The sequence below is a fragment of the Poecilia reticulata genome, linkage group LG9 (genome assembly GCF_000633615.1).
Source record: "Poecilia reticulata strain Guanapo linkage group LG9, Guppy_female_1.0+MT, whole genome shotgun sequence".
In the NCBI taxonomy this organism is placed as follows: Eukaryota; Metazoa; Chordata; class Actinopteri; order Cyprinodontiformes; family Poeciliidae; genus Poecilia; species Poecilia reticulata.
Window position 1 is genome coordinate 16760760 of NC_024339.1, and position 24116 is coordinate 16784875.

At 37.7% G+C, this 24116-nt stretch overlaps 2 protein-coding genes across 2 annotated transcripts; one reads left to right on the forward strand and one right to left on the reverse strand.

The window, feature by feature from the left end:
- The first annotated feature begins 2146 nt into the window (after positions 1 to 2146).
- On the forward strand, positions 2147 to 11465 carry LOC103470110 (phospholipid phosphatase 1-like). The gene is made up of 7 exons (XM_008418288.2): positions 2147 to 2276; positions 2470 to 2618; positions 5469 to 5620; positions 5709 to 5989; positions 8374 to 8431; positions 9395 to 9571; positions 10792 to 11465. Exons 1-7 carry the CDS (start codon positions 2251 to 2253, stop codon positions 10915 to 10917), a joined length of 969 nt encoding a protein of 322 aa, XP_008416510.1. The 5' UTR covers positions 2147 to 2250; the 3' UTR covers positions 10918 to 11465.
- A 3051-nt stretch (positions 11466 to 14516) lies between these two features.
- On the reverse strand, positions 14517 to 21820 carry LOC103470111 (ATP synthase subunit alpha, mitochondrial-like). The gene is made up of 11 exons (XM_008418289.2): positions 21688 to 21820; positions 21163 to 21238; positions 19697 to 19866; positions 19371 to 19544; positions 18424 to 18590; positions 18046 to 18346; positions 17052 to 17276; positions 16843 to 16950; positions 16614 to 16758; positions 15125 to 15275; positions 14517 to 15043 (listed from the first exon to the last, which is right to left on the reverse strand). Exons 1-11 carry the CDS (start codon positions 21745 to 21747, stop codon positions 14965 to 14967), a joined length of 1656 nt encoding a protein of 551 aa, XP_008416511.1. The 5' UTR covers positions 21748 to 21820; the 3' UTR covers positions 14517 to 14964.
- Between the last annotated feature and the right edge of the window lie 2296 nt (positions 21821 to 24116).

Here is a 24116-nt window from a genome sequence, read left to right on the forward strand (position 1 = left end):
CTGCATTTGGATGGTTGTCGTCTTGTTTTTATGTTTCTGAACAAAGTTTATAAAGGGAAAAACCTCAGTTTAAAGGTGCATCTCAAAGTAATTACAATCAAGCTTAACATATATTATTCATTACATATAGAATAATGTATTTTAAGCCCACATTTCTAAAACTAATAAAGTATCAGTATTGGCACTTCATTTGCAGAATCAATAGAATTGAGTTTCTTCTCTTTGTCTTTTAAATCATCACAAAAGGATGGATAAAAACTCATTCAAAATGATCTACAAGCAAAACAGGAATTTCTTTTTCAAAGCTGAAGCGGCCGAAATGTGTCATGCTCTCATTTACCTTCACAATAGGATGCCAGATAAAAGAGCTGTTGAGTGTAATGCAACAAAGGAAGCAAAACCAACTGCAATAAAGGAGAAAAACGCAGAAAAAGGGAAGTGTTAATACATGTGTTGCAGAACCTAAACCAGAAGTTTAATTGAAACTGAAGAGTTTTGAAAACTTTTTATCCTAGCTATCTTTCCTCTGGTTTATATATTTTTTATTTTTTTATAATCTGTCAGAAAACCCCAGTTTAGGTGGGATTCCTTTTAACTTACTTCAGATACAAAAGTAATATATATTTTTAAATCAAGCTAATAATGAATTAAAATAAGATTTTTGGGAGATTATTCATGTACTAAAAAAACCAAGAGTATTTTATTACTTTGTAAATTCATAGGAAAACATGCAGTATTGCAAAAGGCACAATGTCCACTTTATAAAGCAATATTAGAATATTATTACAATATAATACAAACTTTTGTGGCTTATAATAAAATTCACGATTTGCTGAAACATTTAAAATCTGTAAAATTATTTTTAAAAACTGCTTCGATCTTTTTTGAGGTAAAACAACGGAGACAAATGATCAACATGTTGCCGCGAATCTATTGACGTCTTAGTTTCGGTCTGAGGACAATCAACGAGGTGGAGGGAGGAGCACACCTGCATCAGCCGACTGCTGACGTAGCAGTAAGGCTGGCACCTGATTGGCTTCTGGCTCACGTCTCCCCTTCCTCTGTATGGGGTGCCTTCAAGCGCAGCTTGGAAATTCAAATACAAGAAAGGAGAAGCTCCCATAAGAATGTAAGTATCATCTGATAGTGTGAATATGTCACTAAATAGAGATAATTGTAATATTTTTGAGAGAATAATTTGGATTTAAAATGCTCTTTTGGGAGCTGCTGATGTATGGCATTTGAAAATTGAAAAGTTGACCTAAACATTTATATGTAATATACTGAAAAATCCTATTAAAATGGACAAATCTACAAAAAAAAAATTTAAATCACAAAATTAATATACTGAACTATATAGAAACATCAAACTAGTATGTTTTCTATTAATATGTATTCTAAGAAAGTGTAATGGAAGACAATGATTTAACGTATATTAACATTATAATTCAGGTGTGCTATCCATGTTGAATATAAATTATTTAAAAAATTTAACACCGAAACCTACGTAAATGTCATAAAATTTTAATTTGGGAAACACCTATATTATATTTTAACGGTATAAGTGTTTAAAGAGACTTGGATACATTTATTTGAATATCATTTTTGGAGGAAAACTTTTAGAAGTTGTTTTTCACACCTCTTATTTTTACTTGAGTAATATTATGAAGTATTACTTATGTTGTTACTTGTTATTTTCTGGATACTCGAATCACTGCCGGTAATTTCACAGACTGAAGAACAAACAGAATTTAAGCAAATATGCATCAGACACAGAAACACACCTACTGTTTATGATGAAGCAAGATTTATTGTTTCTACTCAAGCTTCATAAGATATTTTCTTTTTTCTTTTTTTTACCTGGTTTGCCATTTGGGGCACACTCACTCCCAGACACAGCCCCAGACAAGCCCCTTCAAGAATATATAGTAAACACTGTATTGTCAATGAGAGAACTTTACTCTGTTCTAACATATTACCTAGAGTAAGTGATAGTTTCACAAGCAAACATTTAAGGTTAATTTCTAAGTGAATTGTGGAACTTCTGGGCCTACATAATCACTGCTGCATTGGTAAAAAAAATTGACACAATGATCGATTTTTTTTCCATGAGTAATCACTGGTGAACGAGGTTTCCGAGCTTCCCCTGAAGGCATCGCTAATCAAAGGGCTCCGGGGACAATCTGGATAAATGTGTCATCTGCTGACAGGAGGATATTTTCCGATGAGCAAAAGGAATCCCCCTGAGTTATGATGGTCGGTGAGCAACAGGAAGGGTGAGCGGCTGTCTGGTGCTGTTTGGTTTTGTTTGTTTTTTATTTATTTAGTTCTAGTTTTAGTTTCACCCTCTGTTCGTCTTGGAGGGTTTGGGTTTTCCTTCCCCACTAAACGCTCCGTGGTAGATTTACAGCGGCTCGGACGCTTCCAGAGACAATGACAGTGCTGTGTTTTAACTGTGTGCTGGAATAGAGACACATGTGCGGCAGAAAGGCTGCGCCTCGTCTCTCCTCCTGAAAGCAGCAGGAAACTTTTCACTGAAGACACAAACCCGAAAGCAGCGAAGATGTTTGAAGCCTCGGGAATCCCTGTCGTCTTCGATGTTGTCTGCCTTGTCCTCGGTAGGTAAACCTGTTTTTTTTTTTTTTTTTTTTTCTGCAACTTTTTGAAAGCTTCAGAACCGAAGTAAAGAACTAGAGGAGGAATTCGGTGTAAGGTTATTTGCATAAATGCTATTTGTACACTCAGAGGAAGGTTTGAGGTTTCAGCAGGAAGATGGAAAAAGTCCCACCCTGCATGTTTTCTTTTCACTCATAAATCTGTATTTTTAGCTCCATGAGTGGAAAAGAATCACAGAAAAAGCATCCTGTAGAACTAGGTATAGAGATAAAACTAACAAGCCTTTGCAGTTTCTGATTTAGTTTCATTAGATCAGGGTTTGAAGAGCTGTAGAAAAGCTTTCCCTGAGGATATTCCTCACTGCTTAGTCACTGTCTTGTGGTTGGCTTTGTTGCTGACTGCTCTCTACGCCTCATTGTTTCCACAAGCAGACACGGGTCCCTACATTTACCCTGTGTTTACGTAACAGGACATTTTGTTCTGTAATTATGATTCTTGTAAAATGCAGTAAGAAACCAAAGCAAACATTACAGTAAAAGTGCATTTTCTCCCTGTAGTATATATATAAAAAAACCATTTTCTGCGACTTGTATGTATTTTAATGAGATTTTAAGACTAATAAAAGTGGTGCCTAAATAGATGGTGGTAAGAAATTGATGTTTTAAGAGTTTTATACAAGTAAATATTTGAATGGTGTTCGTGTGTCCCATTTTATTTTGATGAATACAGTCAGAGAAACATTTGCTTTAAGAAGTCACTTAACCAGAAAACGTGTGATTTTAATCTCCGCACAATCCAGCTGGTCTGGTTTTTCATTATCACAAAGAAACACAGTTGACATGTCAGGTTTAAAGCTGAACATCCCAGATTAATCCTAAAAATGGAAACTAAACAAAGATATGTTTGTCTTTTCATGTCTGTACCTTCATCTGCTAAATGTTTTTTTGTGAATACGTGACAAAACTAAACATTTCACCGATACTTGCGTGTAGAAATCAATTTTGGCTAATGACAAAGAAAGTCTGATCTTCATAATTTTCAGGAACTAAAGAGTCAATCTTGTAATGGTGGTGGATGGTTCTACAAAAGAACAAACAAAATGTAATCCCATAAGCTTGTGCAGATCTCCTTGCAGATGGAGTAATTTGGGCGGCAGTGACGGTTAGCATGAAGGAATCCACACTTGGAGAAACGCCTGATGTCACGTCAGAGTTTTCAGTCTGAACTTTCTTAAATCAGATAAAAACCGATTCAGATAAAACAGAAGAGTGTGAAGCATGTTGGCGCATGTGTGTTCGAGTCGGATCACACATCCTGGGTCTCATCCTGTCAGAAGTGCCCTTCACTGTGTGCATGGTGACACAGTTGGCCTTCATGGTTGTTACACATCTGTTACAACATTGTTTTGTTGTAATCGACCTCAGGCTGTGTGGTTCTGTTGTTGTGAAACTTCTAGTAAATCCTAGCAGCCTGTTGGTGTCACAAGCAGTGATGAAGCTGAACGCTGGTAAATGTGGAGCCAGTGTGTTTGAGCAACATCTTCGCAGTGTGATCACAAGCAGAAAGTGGTGATGCGATTTAATTGTTCTCTAATGAAGTGGATAAAGTTGGGTGAGCTGAAACATTGCAGACTTCCTGTTTGCTAGCAAAGGCTTAATGAAGAGTACAGTGTGAAATAAAGACTTCATGTAAAGTTTGGATTATGGGATATCAAGCTGTCAAAGTTTGAGTTTAAAATATGGCAAAATCTGAAAAAGACTATTTTGATTCAAAATGGCTGACTCCCTGTTTTGTTTAGGACATTTAAATTATTATGTTACTGTCTCTTTTAGCAGGTTTTGAAGGTGAAACTAGCTTGGGCTGCAGTTTAATTCAATTCAGTTTATTTATATAATGCCAATTCACAATAAATGTAATCTCAAAACAATTTCAGTTCAATCACACAAATATTCAAATTTATCTTGGTAATCAAAGAATAAGCTCAGCTAATTATTCAAATTAGCTTAAAAAGTTTCTGAGGAAACCAAGCAGATTGCATCCAGTTTCTCCTCCCGGATGAGTATGTTGCAATCTCTCATACTGAGCATGCATGTAGCGACAGTGGAGAGGAAAATCTCCCCTTTAACAGGAAGGAACCTCCAGCAGAACCAGAACCGGGCTCACTATAACTGGCCATCTGCCACGACCGACTGGGGGTTTGAGAAGACGCACAAAAAAGAAGTGAACCGATTAGGATTATTTTGATGATCATGAAAGAAAAAAATAATAGCAGATGAAAAAGAACAAGTTTAGATGGCACAGCTGTTCCACTATTAAAGTACAAACAGCTTTGGAAAAAATGAAGAGCCACTGCAGTGAGCCCCGTTGAAAACCTCCTGGTTCTTCCACCAAATATTCATTGCTGAGTTAAAACATTAGTATTGTTGTTTGTAAATGAACATTAACTTATTTTCTTTGCGTTATTTTAGGTCTGAAAGCATTATATCTTTTTTGTTATTTTGACCATTTCTCATTTTCTGCAAATACAAAATTTTTGCTTGGAATATCAGAGACATGTTGTCAGCAGTTCATAGAATAAAAGAACAATGTTTTACTCAAACAAACCTATAGAGGGTAAAATCAGAGAACTGGTCATTTTGCAGTGTTCTCTTAATTTTTTCCAGACCTGTATTTTACTTTTCCTGAATTTCCAGCAGTTTCTTGTTAGTTAAACCAAAATTCTCAATCATTTATCAGAAGAGTGTTGCCTTAAATGCTCAGGACCAATCAGGAAAGTTGATCTTCAGTTGGGGGCATTCAAAACTGACTAATATCTAATGTCCTGTTCTTTATCTCTCTTTTGGTTTTCACAGTTGGACTTCCATTTTTCATCCTCACTCCCAGACACAGCCCCTTCAAGCGGGGTTTCTTCTGCAACGATGAGTCCATCAGATTCCCCTACAAAGAGGACACCATATCCTACCAGCTGCTCCTCGGAGTCATGATTCCCTTCACACTCATAGTTGTAAGATGATCTAGATTAAAATCTGACTCCTTTTCATGATGTGATGTCTTTCCATCACGGCTTGTTTTTTTTTTTCTCTCCATTTTAGCTCATCTGCGGTGAGTTTATATCGGTGTACATGTGTCACATCAAGAACCGGTCGTTGAGGAGGAAATGGGTGATGTGCGTCTACAAAGCCGTGGGGAGCAGCTTGTTTGGAGCCGCCGCCAGCCAGTCTCTGACTGACATCGCTAAATACTCCATCGGCCGACTGCGGCCGTACTTCCTGGCTGCATGCAATCCGGCGTGGGATCAGATCGACTGTAAAACCGGAGGATACATAGAGAACTTTACCTGCACTGGAAAGGATTTTGAGGTGACCGAAGCCAGGTGAGGTTTCACCTTTGAATTTACTCTCCTGTGACTAAAAGAGATGGATTAAAATGAGATTTTAAAGCGGGAAATTCTTCCAGTATGAAACAAAATTAGTTTTGTGGTGAGCTGGCATGGAGAAAACTTTTAAAACTGTAGAGCCTTTATTTTAAATGCTCATTGGTCTTTAGCCTAATCGAATCCAGCTGAGTTCAGATCTCTAACCTCACATTTTTATAACCAAAAACAATAATTTATGTTTTTTCTGAAGTGAACCATACCAGTCCATTCATGAATATTTGGATCACCGTAATTTGGTAACTCTGGTGGGAATAAATGTTACAAAATCATATTGTAGGAAATGTTGTGGTCATCATTTGATGAAAATGGTCCACAGATTGAGCCTTGAGGAACCTGGTGTGTGATTTTCCCTCTAAGAACTATGTACAAAATTATCATGTTAATTAAACAAATCTTGTCAGTATGAGATAAAATAGACTTTGAATTCCTTGGAGAAATTGTAATTTGGAAACTAGCGGATAATGAAAGAAATTTTCTGATTTAATCTTTGAACACTGTTTGCCTAACAGTCTAATTTTCATCAGAAATCAGAGAAGAAGAAAAAAATCAGTTTCTTCAGCGTTTTCCTGCCAATCAATGATCAAAGACGATCGATGTTGAAAATCTGAAGATTTTGTTCGCTGGCTGATTGGTGATAAAATATTCAAAAGAGAAGTGGCTGTCAATGGCACCACTAAAATAATACTATTAGTTTTATTATCCACGGTTATTGTATTCATTTGAGAAGGTGGGAATGTGCTATCATGTAAATATCAATTCTTCACATTTCTGTCAGAAGTGTGTAAAATCCTTAAACTAAATGAACAAGATCAGTCTTTTTCTCTAGTTGTTTTGAGCTTTAAAATCCTTATTCCACCTGTAGATATTAGCAGTTTGAGTAATTGTTTTATCTCTGACATAAAAAAAAAACAATACACTCCTGCCTCTTTCAAATTAAATATTTTCTTTCTTATTGTGAATAGCTAATACAAATCAACCTTTGTGCAATACTCCAAGCAACTCAACACGAGTTCAATTGCAAAAAATACTTCAGCAATGAATCATTTTATGGGAATTTTCAAGGCTTGGTAATGATGATTTATCTTGTAAAAATTACCATTTAACATGTGATTCCCTCCCTTTACCAGATGATGAAGATGAGTAAACAGCTGACTGTGAGCCATTACATTTTTACACACATAATGAGGGGGGAAAAAGCATCTTTTGAGTCGGTGAACGCTCAAATCACCTTTTTATTCTGTCCTATTTAGTTATACAGTTGGTTATTTCCAATTATTTTTTTAGCAACTTTAGAGACAAATGTGTGAAAGTCATAAGAGTTCAAGAAAATATTTGCATTTCATGAGAGATTAGACTGTAAACTGTGTGGTTAGGAGGTAAATTTCCCCCCATGAAACAAACAGTTTCAAATTCATTCTTTAAACTTTTGTTTATGGATTGCTTTTCAATGGTGTCTCAAAACAGATTTTGTTTTGCTCTTTGCACTTTATTTATTTAGTAAAAAATGTACACAAATTTGTCTTTATTTTTTTTTTTGTTTACCTTGTTTTTAAAGTATTTTGTTTACACCTATAAACTTTATCCAAATTCTGTGCTTGGTTTTAACAAAATGTTTCAAACTAAAAGCCATAAAAACACCTGAAGAAGTCAGAAGTTTGACATGTTATAACTAACTAATAAAAAGTATTGGTATTGGTATTAATCTGTGATTCTGGACATGTATTTACTTACCATCGGATTGATACCAAAATATGCTGTTTCCTCTAGTTGACAGTTTGCTTTATTGTTCCGTTTCCAAAATGCTTAGATTTCTTATGGCTGGTATTAAAGTCAAAACAAACAAGCAAAAAAATCAAATACTAGGGGAGACGCTTTATTCTGAAGAGCTAATTTGAGAAACAAATTAAATTTGCCTACACCCAAATGTGGAACTGAAGCCAAAGGACTCTGAACCAGATTGCAAAGGTTGAGGAGACGATCGGCAGCAGAGGGTGCAGCAGCAATAAAACCAGCCAGGAAGACGGTTGGGACACATCAGCAAACATGTTTGGTTCAGACATTTTTCAAATGGAAAGTCTGAGCACTTGGAAGTGGTTACAGAGGCATAATGGCACCTCTGCAAGAGGAAGTGGTTCAGATTGGCTGCAGGCCAGCTCTCTCCCACACACCTTATCTGTTATCACATCAGGGTAAAAATATTCAGGTAATCCAGAGTCAGAATCTGAGGACAGATTATCCCTATCAGATATGTGCTATAGTTTCATTTTCACTGCGTGTTTAAAGAAAAGTGACTAAACTTCAATTTTTTTTCTCCTTCGTAGATTGTCCTTTTATTCTGGTCACTCGTCCTTCTCCATGTACTGCATGCTGTTTCTTTCCGTAAGTACATATAATAAACGCTTTTGCGTCCCCATCATAGTCATTATGCAGTTTTGCAGCATCCTTAACCTCAGCGTGGGCACAGAATACATTTAATAACCCTTGAAAATAATCATTATCATGCAAAGGCAAGTATTGTCTAACCTGAAAACACTCCGCTCACTGCTTCTAAAAACAGCCAAAGCGCTTAAGAAATAAAAAAAAGTTCTGGAGCTCACCCCCAGCTGAGCTCCAGAACGTTTGATCAGCTGGTTTTACCTCTGTATGCGCTGTACAATGGCTGCTGGAAAGGCAAGTGTTTTATTGTCGACTTTTCATCCAGAAACCACTTGTTCCATTCTTGCCAATGGTGCAAGAGGTTCCACTTCTGCTTTTTTTAAAAATGTACATTTGTGTAAAATTGCACGTATGTTTGCAGCCATTTTCACATGCTAGTTTAAATGCTGAGTTGAAGGACGTGGCCAGCCACAGCTTATTTGGATTTAAAGTGACAAGAAACTCTAGAACGGCTTGTTCTGAAAGGAGCTCACAACAGTCTGAATTGACGAGAATAAAATCTCATCATCTACGGCTGAGTTTGTGCGAAAAATGTAATGAGACCCTGACTGCATAAATTACTCATGATGTTGGCTTATGTCATGTGCTTAACTGGTTCTGCTTGGAAAACAATGCAGCACAGATGTCAAAACAATACACAAAGAAGCTCTCTTTGAATTTGAACATAATCACTAAATGAGATATTTACATGCCATGTTTATCTCATCTGTTCATTTGTGAGGTATTCAAACAACCAGTGAAACCCTCTGAGGCATAAAAATGTTTACTTTTTCATCATGTTTTAAAAAAAAAAAAAGACTAGTATAATGGCTTTTGGGAACACCTGTATCACAAATATTGATACAGACTGTGGAATCTGTAGAGAAAGGTGTGACTGTACATTTTTCTTTCCTCTGTATCTTGCAGCTGTACCTTCAAGCCAGGATGAGGTCAAAGTGGTCACGGCTTCTGCGTCCCACCCTCCAGTTCTTTCTGATTGCCACTGCCGTGTATGTGGGTTTGACCCGAGTGTCTGACTACAAACACCACTGGAGTGACGTGTGTGTTGGCCTCTTGCAGGGCGGTTTGGTGGCGGTTTTCACAGTAAGTGTCCCATAAAGTGGCTAAAAGATCATTTGTGGTTGCTTTTTTTTTTGACAAATACAGTGAAGTCATTTTTTCTTTCATACCATGAGTTATACCAGCTCATGCCCATGTGATATTTCACACACTCATTCAGTAAAATTACCATATTTTCTGCATTATAAGGCGCACCGGATTATAAGGCGCACCTTCAATGAACGGCCTATTTTAAAACTTTTTTTCATATATAAGGCATATATTATTAGGCGCATAGAATAGACGCTACAGTAGATGCTGGAGTTACGTTATGCATCCACTAGATGGAGCTGCACTAACGGGAATGTCAACAAAAGAGTCCGACTCCAGTCGGCGAGGAGAACCTTCCGTGACTGGGCCGGGGCGTGGCCGGACGATGGTCACCATTCTCCTTTCGCGCACAGCATGTTCGTGGAGAACGTGGTGCTAAATGACCTGCAGACGACCTGATTCTTGACGGTAGATGGGTCAGTCAAACTTTATTAATAGATTACAAACCAACGTTCTGACAACAATCCCAGCATGCACTGCGCGCTTCTTCCTCTACGGGGGAAAATGAAGTCGGCGGCTGCTTACCACAGCTGCTAGACCTGTTGTGGCTCAATATTGGTCCATATATAAGGCGCACTGTCGGCTATTGAGAAAATTGAAGGTTTTTAGGTGCGCCTTATAGTGCGGAAATTACGGTACTATTTTTGACACCGTGTGAAATTACTGACGCTGAAGAAGGTTAATGCGCTGAGTAATGTTTTTTTTTAATGTGGTAGCTAATCTACGTCAGTGATCATTCATTAGTCGGAAACTAAACATAAACATACAACTGAATGTTGTGGTGTTTGTGTGGGAAATGTTTGAGTATTTTTTGGTGTTGAATCCTGAAACAGAAAGTGGCATTGTTGCCAGTTGCTATAGCAACGAGACAATGCGTAGCATAGCCGACACAGAGAGTGGGCCGGGGGGAAAGGCAGTGGGTTTGAGTTGTACTTTAATGGTTTTTCAGCGTTATTTTTCCCTTTTCTGTGACGCACTAAATTAATAATACCTACATCTGGTTTCATTTGGTTAACGGAATTGTTCTACTGCGGCAGCGCGGCTATGGCTAGCGTGTAAAGATCCATTCAAAAAGTTATGGTCGACTTGAATTGTTCGCATTTCAGTCATGGCTACATAGTTTAATGCATTGTCATTTTGTCTGTCTTCTGCAGGTCTTTTGTGTCTCCAACTTCTTTTCACTGCCAGCAGAACCAGTGGTATCGCAGGCAGAAGAGAACCCTCACTCCAATTTACAGGAAAATTCCAACAATAGCAACCACTACTGCAGCACTGAATGACTCCGGTGCCTCAGAGACGCTCCTCTGCTCAGCCTCAGTTGCAAAAGGACCTCAGTGTCAACATAAAGCCCATAAATAAACAGCAAGCCTTATACATTATGTGCTGCCTGTCAGGGCGCACAAGCTTTACCTACATGGTGCCATTTGCTGCAGCCTGCAGGCTTTAGCTGCTACCTGGTGTAGCTTCAGGTACAGACACAGGCACACTGCGCAAGACACTGGTAGCACATGCTTGTCTGATTTGCCACCTTGGATGAAAATTCTTTTTCTTTTTTTTTTTAAGAATATAATGAGCCTCTGTATTCACGCTGCAAGCAGGCTTGTAGAGATCTGGTGATTATGCGCTTAAGGAAACCAGCGCTGTTATAAACAGAAACTGAACTCAAAAATACAATATTTTATATTGATTATTGCCTTAGTTTAAAGCTGCTGCCTGCTGTCAGCTTCCAGGTGTCATTTTATATATTTAAATACAATCTTTTTCTGGATAATTGTGTAAAATGTATATTTTTGTTCAGAAGTTTTGAAATAAAGGAGGGGAAAAGGCCTTTTTGCTACCTTTGTGGTTTTTTTGTCTTTGGAAAATGTAAAGCAGATGGGGTAAGAGTTACTGCAGATTTTTTTTATTATTCCTATGCAAGTAGAAAGACTAATACAAATTATGGAAAAACCAGTGTTTTGTTATGATAATGTACTCAAATAAATACTTTGTTTCAGGCATTTAGGTTTTTAAGAAACCTAGTGTATGAGAACGAAGACTCCATGTTTGTGTAGCGTGAATGTGATAACCCAAACACTGAAAGTAGCATTAAAACTAACATTATAGCTATTTTTTATATAGCCCCTTGTTAGTGTTAACACTGTCAGATTGTTACTGACGGTAACAATCAGAATCTGTTAAATTATTGAACATTTTCTGTTCAAGAATTGAAAACAAATCGTCAAACAAAACACCTCAAAATCCATTGTTTGTTATTGTCTGTATGTCAGCAGCACAGAGCTCACTCTTATTGTCACACTGACGCCAACAATAGTCCTCAGTGAAAGCAGCTCCATTTACTCTCTGTCACATGTCTGACTTTATCCCACCAGACAACCATGCAGCTAGAGAAACGCACGACTCAAACCTCTCTGAGTTCTTAACGTTACATTTCAAGTGAATGAACAGAAAGAAGAACAGCACGTTCTTCTTGAAAAGGCGGTTTTGGAGGACACAGGCAGACCACAGGGAGGAAGTGAGAACATGTCAGCAGAATCACTGAGAACGGGGAAATATTTAGATCAGGAGTGTCCAACATGTGGCTCAGGGTCCATTTGAGGCTCCCAGAAAATTCAGGAAAGGAGCAAATCTGACTTGCAAGCGCATTTTGTTGATACAAATAGTCTTTTTTGTATTCTTGTAGGCAGGAATGTCAAAATCATTTTCATTACAGGCCTCATCAAGTTGATTAATGTTCTCAAAGGGCCTGTTGTGTCAGAACGTGTTGATAAATTTACCTATTAAAAAATCAAAACTGAATTGATTTGACTGATGAAAATAACACTGAACCACAACTGTTATACTACATTTTATCTATGTGGCCCTATGGAAAGCAAAGGGCCACATAAATAGCTATAGTGGGCCAGATATGGCCCACGGGCCTTGAGTTTGAAACGTGTTAAAGGGTGACATTTTCACAGAAAAAATCCGATAGTGACAAAAAATTATCTTTTTTGTATTTATTTAAATTTTTTAGTAAATAGAACCACAGACTGATCTGGTAACTTCAACTCAAAAACAAACTTTGGTAACAACACAATCATGTGAACCTCGGAAGATATATATATATATATATATATGGATGGGTCAGGCCCCCTACTGGACATATATAAGACTGCATAGGAAGTCTTCAGCACAAGATTTTGAGACCACAGAAAAAAGTTTACTGAAGATAATTTGGGGAACGTGACATTATTTCATGTGCTTCTATTTAACTCAAAATAGCTTCTTTAACTAACAAATAGGACAACAAACCCTGACTCCATCCACCTCAGGGGAAGTAATGCATCACAGTTGCTGATCTGTCTGTATTTTCCTGATCTGATTTATTTCTAAAGATTCTGCTGGAGAAAAGTGAATCAATGCAGAAGAATCCAGACTGAGATGATCTGGGCTGAGCATCAGCATAAAATACTACAGTTTTGAAGAATTCTACAGCTAAACAAGATGGGAAGTAAAACTATAATTGCTAACGGCAATGAATCTGTGATGTAACGTGGATCATGTTAAATATTCATTACTGGATATTTCATCATAATACTCCCTTAATCAGATCACATTAGTTGTGAAAGCCATGTTACAGTGCTATAATCACTATGACATTATACTGCATAGCAACAAATGTGTAGCCTATTAAATATGGATGCACCAAAATGAATATTTTCACCTATAGCTAATATTTATATTGCAATTTTGCAGGTGGGTAGAGAACCCAAAAATTGTACCCAAGCATGAGTAGCACTACTTCTACATATTTTTAATCAAGTGTAGCTGCCCCCCCCCCAAAAAAAACCTCAAGTAAACAGGTATTTAGTAAATTGGCTTCTCAAGACCTGATAAAACAATAATTAGATATTTAGAAATATCACCAAAATATAAGATTATGTGGAAATTTTATTTTAAAGACCAGAATAAAAATAATCGCAAAATGAAACCAGGCAAAATAAACATTTTTCCAAATCAAATATCAATGTAAAACTTAAAAAACTAAGAAAAACTGCAAGTGTGTTTGTGTGGTGATTGTTTGGTTAAAACAAGCTTGTTCTCCAGTGAAGTTATTCAAAGACGGTAGAGAAAATTTACTTCAGAGTAGTGACACTTTATAATAAAATTACTCAAGTACAGTATAGCAAAAATACTTGTTAAAAGTAATTTTTTTCTAAAAACATACCCAATTATTTATAACTTACTCACTTCTGCTGTTACAGTCAATAGATACAACATAATTCCTTTATTACCTTCAACTACACATTTATTTTTAGGTTAACTGAGTCTAATGTGCATATAACCTAAGAGTTATTCAGTTAATATTCATGTATTCATGTGCCAATATCCAAATTTCAGGTCTACATCTTTGCATAAATGTATATTTGAGTTCCAGCAAGATTTTTTTCAGCTGCCTGAATGGATAAAACTCCACTTTAGGGGCAAATTAAACATTGTATTTGTAAGACAGCAGATATTTTGACTGCAAACTTTATAAAACATAAGAAATCCTACAGTAAAATAGAAATGTAATCTCTTGATATTTGACTTTAATTCCTATATAAACGGTGAGGGAATTAAAACAATTTGCAGGACATATAGAAGAGAAACTACAAACAAAATTGTTCCAATACCAATACTCACCTTGGTATTGCTATTTAGCTCCATCTAGATGCCTAAAAGTCTTGGCATCTTTTGCAGGAAGCAATAGACTAAGTGTACCTAACAAAGTGGCCAGTAAATGCCTCTCATAAATATAGCTTTCAGCTGAAGTTAAATAAAATAAAAACCTACATTTAAAAATCTAGATTAACAAGATTTAATGAAGTCTGCAAACAAAAGACAGGACAATAAATATTTTGTGACGGCGTCACGGCATTTATTACTATGGTATCAAACATGTTTTACCCCTTTACTCCATCCACAGGCCAACTGGGGGGTTTACAGCTCAATCATAGTAAAACCAGTGAAGAACAGGTTCGGTCAAAATTTATTTAAACCCTCTCGTCTGGTCTACTTTAATATATTTCTAACAACTTATTACAGTTAACATGTTTTATGAATGTGGAACACCAGAAACAAAATGTTCAGAATCACGTGTTGCTGGCTGGCCTGCCTGAATTAAAATCTGCTGCAGTCAAGAACCAAAGAGCCGCACAGCAGAGCAGGAGGGAGAGGAGGGCTGGACATTTTTATTAGAAGAAATCTGTACATGGAGGTTTTGGCCTTCAGTGTGTTCACATATATACGCATTATGAGGACACAGACAAGAAGCTCACTGACAATCAGCAGAAGTGCAATCATTACTCAAAACTGGACAGGAAGTTCAGTACAATCTGCTTCAGTTTAGCATCTGATGCCTCCGAGATCTTTCCATCAGCCCTGGAAAAAATTTAATCATCAATTAATACAAATATTTTGAATGTACCAACTTTTACATTCAAGAGAGAAGCTTAGCCTTACTTGATTGCAGAGAGCAGGTCCTGCTGCTGGCTGAGGATGTGCTGCAGGAACGCCTTCTCAAACTTTGTGATCTTGCTGGGCTCCATCTTGTCCAGGTGTCCTCTGACGCCGGCGTAGATGACCGCTACCTGCTCCTCAATGGCCATGGGAGCTGCAAGACAGAGGCAGGTGCACCAGTGCATAAATCAGTCCAGATACTTTTCAGCATAATTCAGGATTTAACCATGTTGGTGTTAAAAGTTTCTTTCCAGTAGTAGATAACAGTTTTCATTTAGTATAAATCCAGATTAGTTGGACCCTGAAGCTAATGGTTAGCTCCTTTTCTGTTCTTAACTTCAGAGCTTAAAATCTTTCAAACAGCTTCAGTTCTAATTGGATTATTTATAATTTGTCATATTAGCACCATTTTACACAACAGAAATACTGGCTGAACCCAATTAGTTATTGATTAATCAGATTAAAAGACCCTTTTTACACAGTAGTAGAAAGGTAGTAAAAGATGCGAATAAGAAATTCAAGTCAAATAATACAATATTCCTTTAGTCAATCTGAACTTGGTGAAGATAAAACTATGGCACTTCTGCATATTTACAGTCGAAGTGTTTCATAAATGCAAAATGTTTATATTTTTTCTAATGTTTTGCTTTAAGCACTAAATGTATTTATTAAATTGCCTTTTTATAAGTATGTATATTGCAGTCAAAGACTGATTACGAAAATTAGTTAATTCCAATTAGTGAAATTAATCATCTCAACTCTTAAAAAAAAAAATTGTAGTGGAAGACATCCTTTTGCAACCAAAATATTTTTCTATGCACAAATACGATGGGATTCAATTGAGATTTCTCATTAAAAATTGAACCCAAAGGTTCTTGCTATAAAGAAAGCCACGGGTATCGCCTCATGCAAAGTTTAAATTGAAGCCGTCATGCAGCATTGGTGTCATTTTCATACTGAAGATGCAACGAGGCGACAGTTTAAACTTGATTCATACAATTAACCTCTGCATTGGGTGGATATTTATACAGTAGATGATCAAGTTATGCAGGAAATTGAGTTAGGAGGTGTTGTGCCACCAATAACTTTTCTAATAAGGACTATGTAACGACTTTCCTTCCTCCTCAGTAACCGTCTTAAATAAAACATAAATGTAGTTTTTTTACACAGCCTAACTTTTAATCAGCTACTCTGACAGCAAACGTTTCTCACAGGAAGTTTATTGGTGGTGCACCACAGCTGTCTCAGTTAATTATGGCAATCGGTTTGTGTAATTATCTGCCCATTGCAAACAGGGAGATTTAAAGGTCCAACAGGAAGTGTTCACAGAAACCCCGGTGGAGACACGAGTCATCTTAGGACAGCAGACGTCCAATTTGTCCTCTGGGTTCAACTCATCTAGATTTATACCAAATGAAGATGCCAAGAGTGCCATCTACTGTAGGTAAGATATCGTTTATCACTGTACGGATCCCGACTCATCAACACTCACAGTACTGTCCCTGCTTCAGCAGCTCAGTGAGCCTGACGCCTCTGTTGAGCAGCTGCTGGGTGGCGGCGTCCAGGTCAGAACCGAACTGAGCGAAGGCAGCCACCTCACGGTACTGAGCCAACTCCAGCTTCATGGTACCAGCCACCTACAGGCAAGTCAGACTGGGTTTAGTGGCTTCAACTCTCATTAAACATAATGAGGGTAAGTTCTAACCACAGACTGGACAGACCTGCTTCATGGCTCTGGTCTGGGCAGCAGAACCCACTCTGGACACAGACAGACCCACGTTGATGGCTGGACGAATACCCTTGTAGAACAGCTCAGTCTCCAAGAAGATCTGCAGGAAAAAAAGAAAAAAAAAAAAAAGGACAAAACTAAATTAAACACTGCAATAAAGAGATTGTTAACTGAATATTTTCAATATAAAACAATACGGACCTGTCCGTCTGTGATGGAGATCACATTTGTGGGGATGTAGGCAGACACGTCTCCGGCCTGGGTCTCGATGACGGGCAGCGCGGTGAGGGAGCCGCCTCCAAAGTTGTCGTTCATCTTGGCTGCCCTCTCCAGCAGACGGGAGTGCAGGTAGAAGACGTCGCCAGGGTACGCCTCACGACCTGGAGGGCGGCGGAGCAGCAGAGACATCTGACGGTAGGCCACAGCCTGGTGGGAGAGATCAGGAGAAAATTAGTCCACATGCAACATTTGCTCTTAAGGCCGAGTGATAAATCTGTTTGGGTTTCTGAAGCTTTCATTTTTGGGAAATCTGGATTTTTTCCTTCCCCTCCAACAATGCATTTCCATAGGTCAGAGTGATGTTGGCACACCTAAAGTCTGCCACGTTGTCTGACATCAATTCAGGTTAACCAAATGGAATATTAGGGCCAGGATACAATATATTTTTTTTTATCAGAATAAAGCCGTACTACCAGAATAAAGTTGTAGCATTAGAAGAATAAATTAGTGATTTTATGAGAACTCAAACATGACAAAAAATTCAAATGAGGAATATTGAGCATCTTGTGAAGTTATATTTTGGTAAAGGTTTTACAGATAATACATAATAGAAATACTTCATCTATTATCACATCATCGACTTTGAAACAATCATACAAACGGCTGCGTCTTCTCTGAAGAAAGATCTACGCAGACTGAACTGATCACGTCAAATCCTGATAACTCAAAGTTCTCATTTTAATGTTAAAATTTTTTTGGTAACATTGCATCTTTATTCTGTTAATATTACAACTATATTCTTGTAGTAAAAAAAAAAAAAAAAAAAAAAAAATCTTATAGCAACGCTGCTGTACAACTCAGAAGATTAAAATAAAAACTTATGAAAATATCTTTTCATTTTTTAGAAAAGCAGGAGAAAAAAAAAAAATTAAGCCATAATCTCCCGGCTTTAATTCCTCTCGACATTTGAACTAGCCTGCTTGGACAGATCGTCGTAGATGATCAGGGCGTGTTTGCCGTTGTCTCTGAAGTATTCTCCCATGGAGCAGCCAGAGTAAGGAGCGAGGTACTGCAGCGGAGCGGCATCAGAGGCGGTGGCGGACACAACGATGGTGTACTTCATGGCGTCGGCGTCAGTCAGCCTCTTCACCAGCTGAGCCACGGTGGACCTCTTCTGGCCAATAGCGACGTAGATGCAGTACAGCTTCTTCTTCTCGTCGGTTCCGTCGTTGAAGCGCTTCTGGTTGATGATGGTATCGATAGCGATGGCGGTTTTGCTGAAGTGAAAACCAGCAGCGTTTAGAAACATCAGAGCATAAATGCATTTCTCTGAATGAGCTCTGAATGTAGTTACCCAGTCTGCCTGTCTCCGATGATCAGCTCACGCTGGCCACGGCCGATGGGCACCAGGCTGTCCACAGCCTTGATTCCAGTTTGCATCGGCTCCCTCACTGAGATACGGGGGATGATACCTGGAGCCTTCAGACCAACACGCCTGCGGGTCTTTGAGCCCAAAGGACCCTGAGGAAAAGAGAACCATGCTGCTTTTATTCATGTTTCTGCCAGAAATTTACACTACATTTTTTATGAATACAAGAGGTGCACCGATAAAATGGCCAGAGATAAAAAAAAAATTACAAATTTTCCTTTGACTGGCGTGTAAAATACAGTGGGGAAGAGTTGCTTTCAACTCTTCAAGAAATGAATCAGAAACCCAAGAACTTCCTTGATTCTTTGTCTATGAACATCAATCGTTGAAATACATCCAAGTAAGAGGAAAAAATTTTGAAAAAAAAAAGAAAGAAGAAAAACACCTTGGTTAAACACTACAGCAAGATCTGAAGCTATCCATTTTGATTCTTTTAGGACAACTCAAATTTCTTTTAAGAAATCTTATGAAAGTTGTTCAGATTTTTATCTCAGATTTTATTAGCTTATTTATCGAGTCAAATCTGAATTACTTGTTTTGTTGCCGTTTGTAATTTTGTTTTTATTAAAACAGGTCTCTTTTGGAAATGAGACAACCTGTATAAATGAAGGTCAAGTAAAAAAAGTTAATTATAATACTGTTTGATTAAAAAAATTAAAAGCAGAAATGAATTTCAGTTAGACAAAAATCTAATCGGTGCATCTCTAAGGCAGAAAAATCTTCAAGAAGACTGAATTTAATTGAACACCAAAACAATCTGCTGCAGAATACTCATTTAACTTTGACACTGATCTACAAATTTTCCCATCAAAGTGTTTTTTTTTTTTTTTTTTTTTTTACTATTTATTTGTTTTTATGAAACTTGAGTTAACCTTTCCATCAATGGCGTTTCCCAGAGCATCCACCACGCGGCCCAGCAGCTCCTCGCCCACAGGAACGTCCACGATGGCTCCAGTCCTCTTCACAACGTCGCCCTCCTTGATCAGCTTGTCGTTACCAAACACCACGACACCAACGTTGTCAGGCTCCAAGTTCAGAGACATGCCCTACAACGACAAACACACGTATTTAGTATTTTGCCATTAGGAAGTAATAAGCTTTTTGGTTTCAGCTTCTGTTGAATCACAGCAGACCAGATGCAGAAAGCAGCTTTAACAGTTTCTTTTGTTTTTAACAATCAATTTGTTTTTAAACATACTTTGAGTCCAGAGGAGAATTCCACCATTTCTTCAGCCTGGACGTTCCTCAGGCCGTACACTCTGGCGATACCGTCACCGATGGACAGCACGCGGCCCGTCTCCTCGAGGTCAGCGGAGGTATCAGCACCCAAGATCTTCTCCTCCAGGATGGAAGAGACCTCAGCTGTGCCTGTGAATGAGAAAATATTACAAATGTTTCGTCTAACAATATATGGAAGCACCGATCGGTCCTTCCCAGGCAAGAACAGAGTTCAGGTTTCATTCTAAAGACAAATTTGTTGATCCAAATTATTTTTGGCAACAATTAGTCACATAAGAGAAGCAAAAAAAAAAAAACGTGTTTCAGGTTTTTAGGTGGAAGATAGTTTAAATCAAACAAAAGAAAAAATTTGCAGAATAATCCCATTTATGCACCAAAGCACATGCACTCAACCTTTGATGTTCGATTACCCATCAGAACCAGTCAGGAGAAAAACGATTCAGAGGTCTGTTCAATAAGTTTGAGAGTCTCTACTACTCTTTGACCTTTTCAAAGTACAGCAAAATATTGTTTGTGTGCATTAACATTAAGTACCAAAAGAATAAAGGAAAATAAGTCCACTCGGTATGTTATTAATGAGAATGCAGCTTACTGCCAATTATTGGATTGGAAATCATTTCAGAATTAAGCTAACATTTTCTTTAAGGGTGCACAATCAATGTGTTTTTATTTGATGGTATAATATTATGATGTCTTTAATGTATTATAGTAACAGCAATGTATTTTTGGCTGAATAAAAGGACCGTTACAAATGAACATTTATTCCAACTATTCACAAAAATATCTGAAAAAAGTTTTCAAAGAAAATTTTTATAAAAAATTACATTTTTCTGATTTTATGTCTCCAAATATCATTGAAGAAAATGTATCTTGAATTAGTTTTTAAAACGATGAAGCCTTCATTTTAGAACAACACGCGTGACAAAAACTTGGATTGGTTTCAATACTACTACTACCACCTCTGTTCAAGAACATGCAGGATTTTCTTCTTTGTGCATCAGTTTCTCAGGAAAAGCCTGACCAAAGCACCTCTGCCATTTATACATCAGAGTACACCAGAAAATTTGATCCGATCTCAATTATACTTCAAGGTGCATGAATGTCAAAAAGTATGAGAGCTCTTAGAATTAATTTAGGTAAAAACAATACCCATTTTTCTGCATATGATCCAGTTGATCACTGAGACAAAATTGGCACCTCAAATGTCTTTGTCCATTTCTACTATACTGCAAATAACCCCATGATTTTAAGTTGAATAGGAGCAAAGCATCTGGCAACCAGGGTTTCGTTGTAGCTTACGGAAATGTTTATATTAAGAACTTTGCAACAAAAACATGAAGCGTTTCTCTAGGTATATATACACAAGTATTGTTTATTTGAATAGAGTAGACAACATGTTGAAGGACAGAACTGCAGTTGTCTCACCTGTCTTCTGCAGCCATGGTCTCTGTGTGTGGATGTGGTTGACCCCCACGCAGGCGGCCGGGAGCGTCTTGGACACCTGCAGTCAAGGACAGGCGGACTTATTAGCTTGTCCAAGGGAAACCTCACATTATTCTGTCGGATATTGGTGGTGAGATTAAAAAACTAAGATCTGCGCAGGTTAAACGCTGCGCAGCGGAGAGGGCATGCGCTGTCAGGCTTCCTGACCTTCAAGCGTGGCTGAATGAGCCGTTAGCTCGGTGTTAGCTTGGATGCTAACTTTAGCCGTTGCAGGACGAAGACCGGGTCTTTGCAAGGACGACTCGACAAAATATGTTTAGCTCAGTAATATTAACACCACAAGGCTAAGTTATTAGCGACAGCTGATTTCTTGCGTTAAGATGCGCTTTTATGGATTAGTGTCGCGTAAGCTAGCGGCCTGTACCCTTCACAAAACTCAACAAATAATACCAAAAATGCTTAATGCTACTACCACAGTAGCTGTACATTGTTTAGTAAAATACTTACAAATCCAGCTCTCCTGGGCAGGCTCCTGACCAAAGCTGCTGCAACTCTCACGGATAACATTTTGTCGGGTTGCTAATGACCTGTCCTCCACTGAACGGCTCCGACCTGCCTGGATGTAATGGCTGAATGGACGCTTCTTCTATTTATTCAACCGATGTCAATTTGTCTGGTTTACTGCTCAGCTATGCCCCCTGCCGTCAAGGAATAGAAAATGGCCTACTTCCCTCAAGGAAAACCGGCATTTTCAATAATAAAATGGAAACATTAACGCAGATAAATAATACAATTATAAAAGGAAAAGAAAAATAAGCAGAAAAAACACTTTTCCAAATAAAATATTTTAAATATAAAACTTATAAAACTACTCCTTGTATATACCATAGATCTTAGAATAGGTTGATGTACTTGCAGTGACAATGAATAATATATATTCATTCACTTGACCTCAAAATAGCCCCACCCAGAACTTAGTGGTGAGAAATGTTATTGAAATGGTAGTGATACCAATGTTATTCAAGTAAAAAGTATAGTGTAATAAAACTAAAACTATTACAAAAAGTAAATTATTTCTAGAAAGTTACTCGAGATAATGTAACTGGGTGAATGTAACTAGTTACTACCCACCTCTGGTAAAAAAAAAAAAGAGGATATTTTTAGTTGATAATTTTGTGTTGTTAGACAATATATTATGAATTCCTTAATTGAATTCAGTTTTATTTTAATTTATTTAGGTGGTTCCTAATTTACAACAAAATGCCTCACAAGACAAATGGCCCAATTTATACCAACTTCATAGAATCTAGTTAATTGCCAAAATCAAATCAATTGAATCCATTTCAATAAAATTCAGTCCAAGTTATAATGCAACACAAAAATCAGTTTCCCATTTGATACAACACGCTAATAGATCATTTATCTAAAGACCTAAAAGTCAGTTGCATTGATTTGTTTACTTTTCAGCAACCCATCATTCTGAGCAAGGATGTGGCAACAGTGGAAAGTAATTGTCCCCAGTTAACATAAAGAATCCACTGATAGAAGCAGGTTCTGTCTGAGTGGAAAAGGAAACAAGATTAGTGTATTTTAAATATGTAATCTGGTATAACATCTTACCTTTCTTTTGTTATCTTGTTACACTGACTGCAATGGAAACAAACCTACAAATGTATTTGTATGTATCAGAACTCAGATCTAGTACTTTCTGTAGACTTTGGAGAATATAAATAAGCTCTTGAGTGTTATTTCTTTTGTTTAGTAATAGGTAGTTGGAAACCATTGTCTAAAGTTTTTCGATTTTCTTCCTTCTTTTTTCCTTATTAGTATGTTATCTTAGCTTGATTATTCATTTCATTCTTGTTTACATTAATTAGAAGTTCCCTTTGATTTTTCATGTGGCAAAAGATTCTTTTTAGCGTTGATCCTGTGACCAATAGGGCCCCACACTTCGTTTTTGATAGAAGGGGGAGCAAACAACTCAAAAACCCAAACAGCAGAACCATCAAATTTAAGAGTATTTTATTACAAAAGGTCACTTTTAGTACTGACACAATAAAACAGTCCTTTTCTTCTTAATAAAATCCGAAGTTCAGTAATTGTCCTTAATAAAGGAAGTCACCAATCCGAGGCCACCAGTTGGGCTCCACTCATCACGCCGCTCCAGGTGACGGCAATCTGCCTATAAGGCGCTCACTTGCCGATCCTCAGCCGACTCTGCGGCGTGCCACGCCCCTTTTCAGACTGACCCAGAGGCGCGGGCAGGTTCCCTTCTGCCCCAATCCTCTGCACTGAGCCGTCGGCCCACCTCTCGGCGCTCCGCGCCTGGCGTGCGGATTCCGTCCGTCTCCTCACTCGGCGGCGCATCCGTCTCTGGCAATCACAGGATCAGTCTTCGCCCTTCTCCTTCCATCCAGGCTCCTTTTATTCAATCAGCCTCTGCTGACGCTTGAGCGCACTGATTACGGGACGCAGTCAGTGCGCTTCGCCTCCTTAAATGGCCGCCCTCAGCCCAGTGCGCTTGGGTTGTTAAAGGGGAAAACAAAAGAAACAAAACAATCCAAATATGCAAACCACAACGAAAAAATTAAAAGAAAACAATCATATTTTCCCCTTTGCAATAATCCTATATAAATATTAACCCTTGAAATTACACAAAATTCTTTTTGCCTCTTGTATTTGTAATGCAGATTTTAAAATAGGTTCTAAACAATTTCTCTTTGAATGATTTTTTAAATATTCTGAAACTGACTGATCCATAAATTTCAATAATGTGTCTTAATTTAACCATGCTACAGGAGATTACTTCAAGAATGAATGTTACTAATTGCTCCACCTCGGAGAGTGCATCATAAAATGCAAACTAATAAAAATTTATTAGGAACTTACCATTTATAACAAATCTTTAGAATCTGTTACTCATTTACCAGAATCTA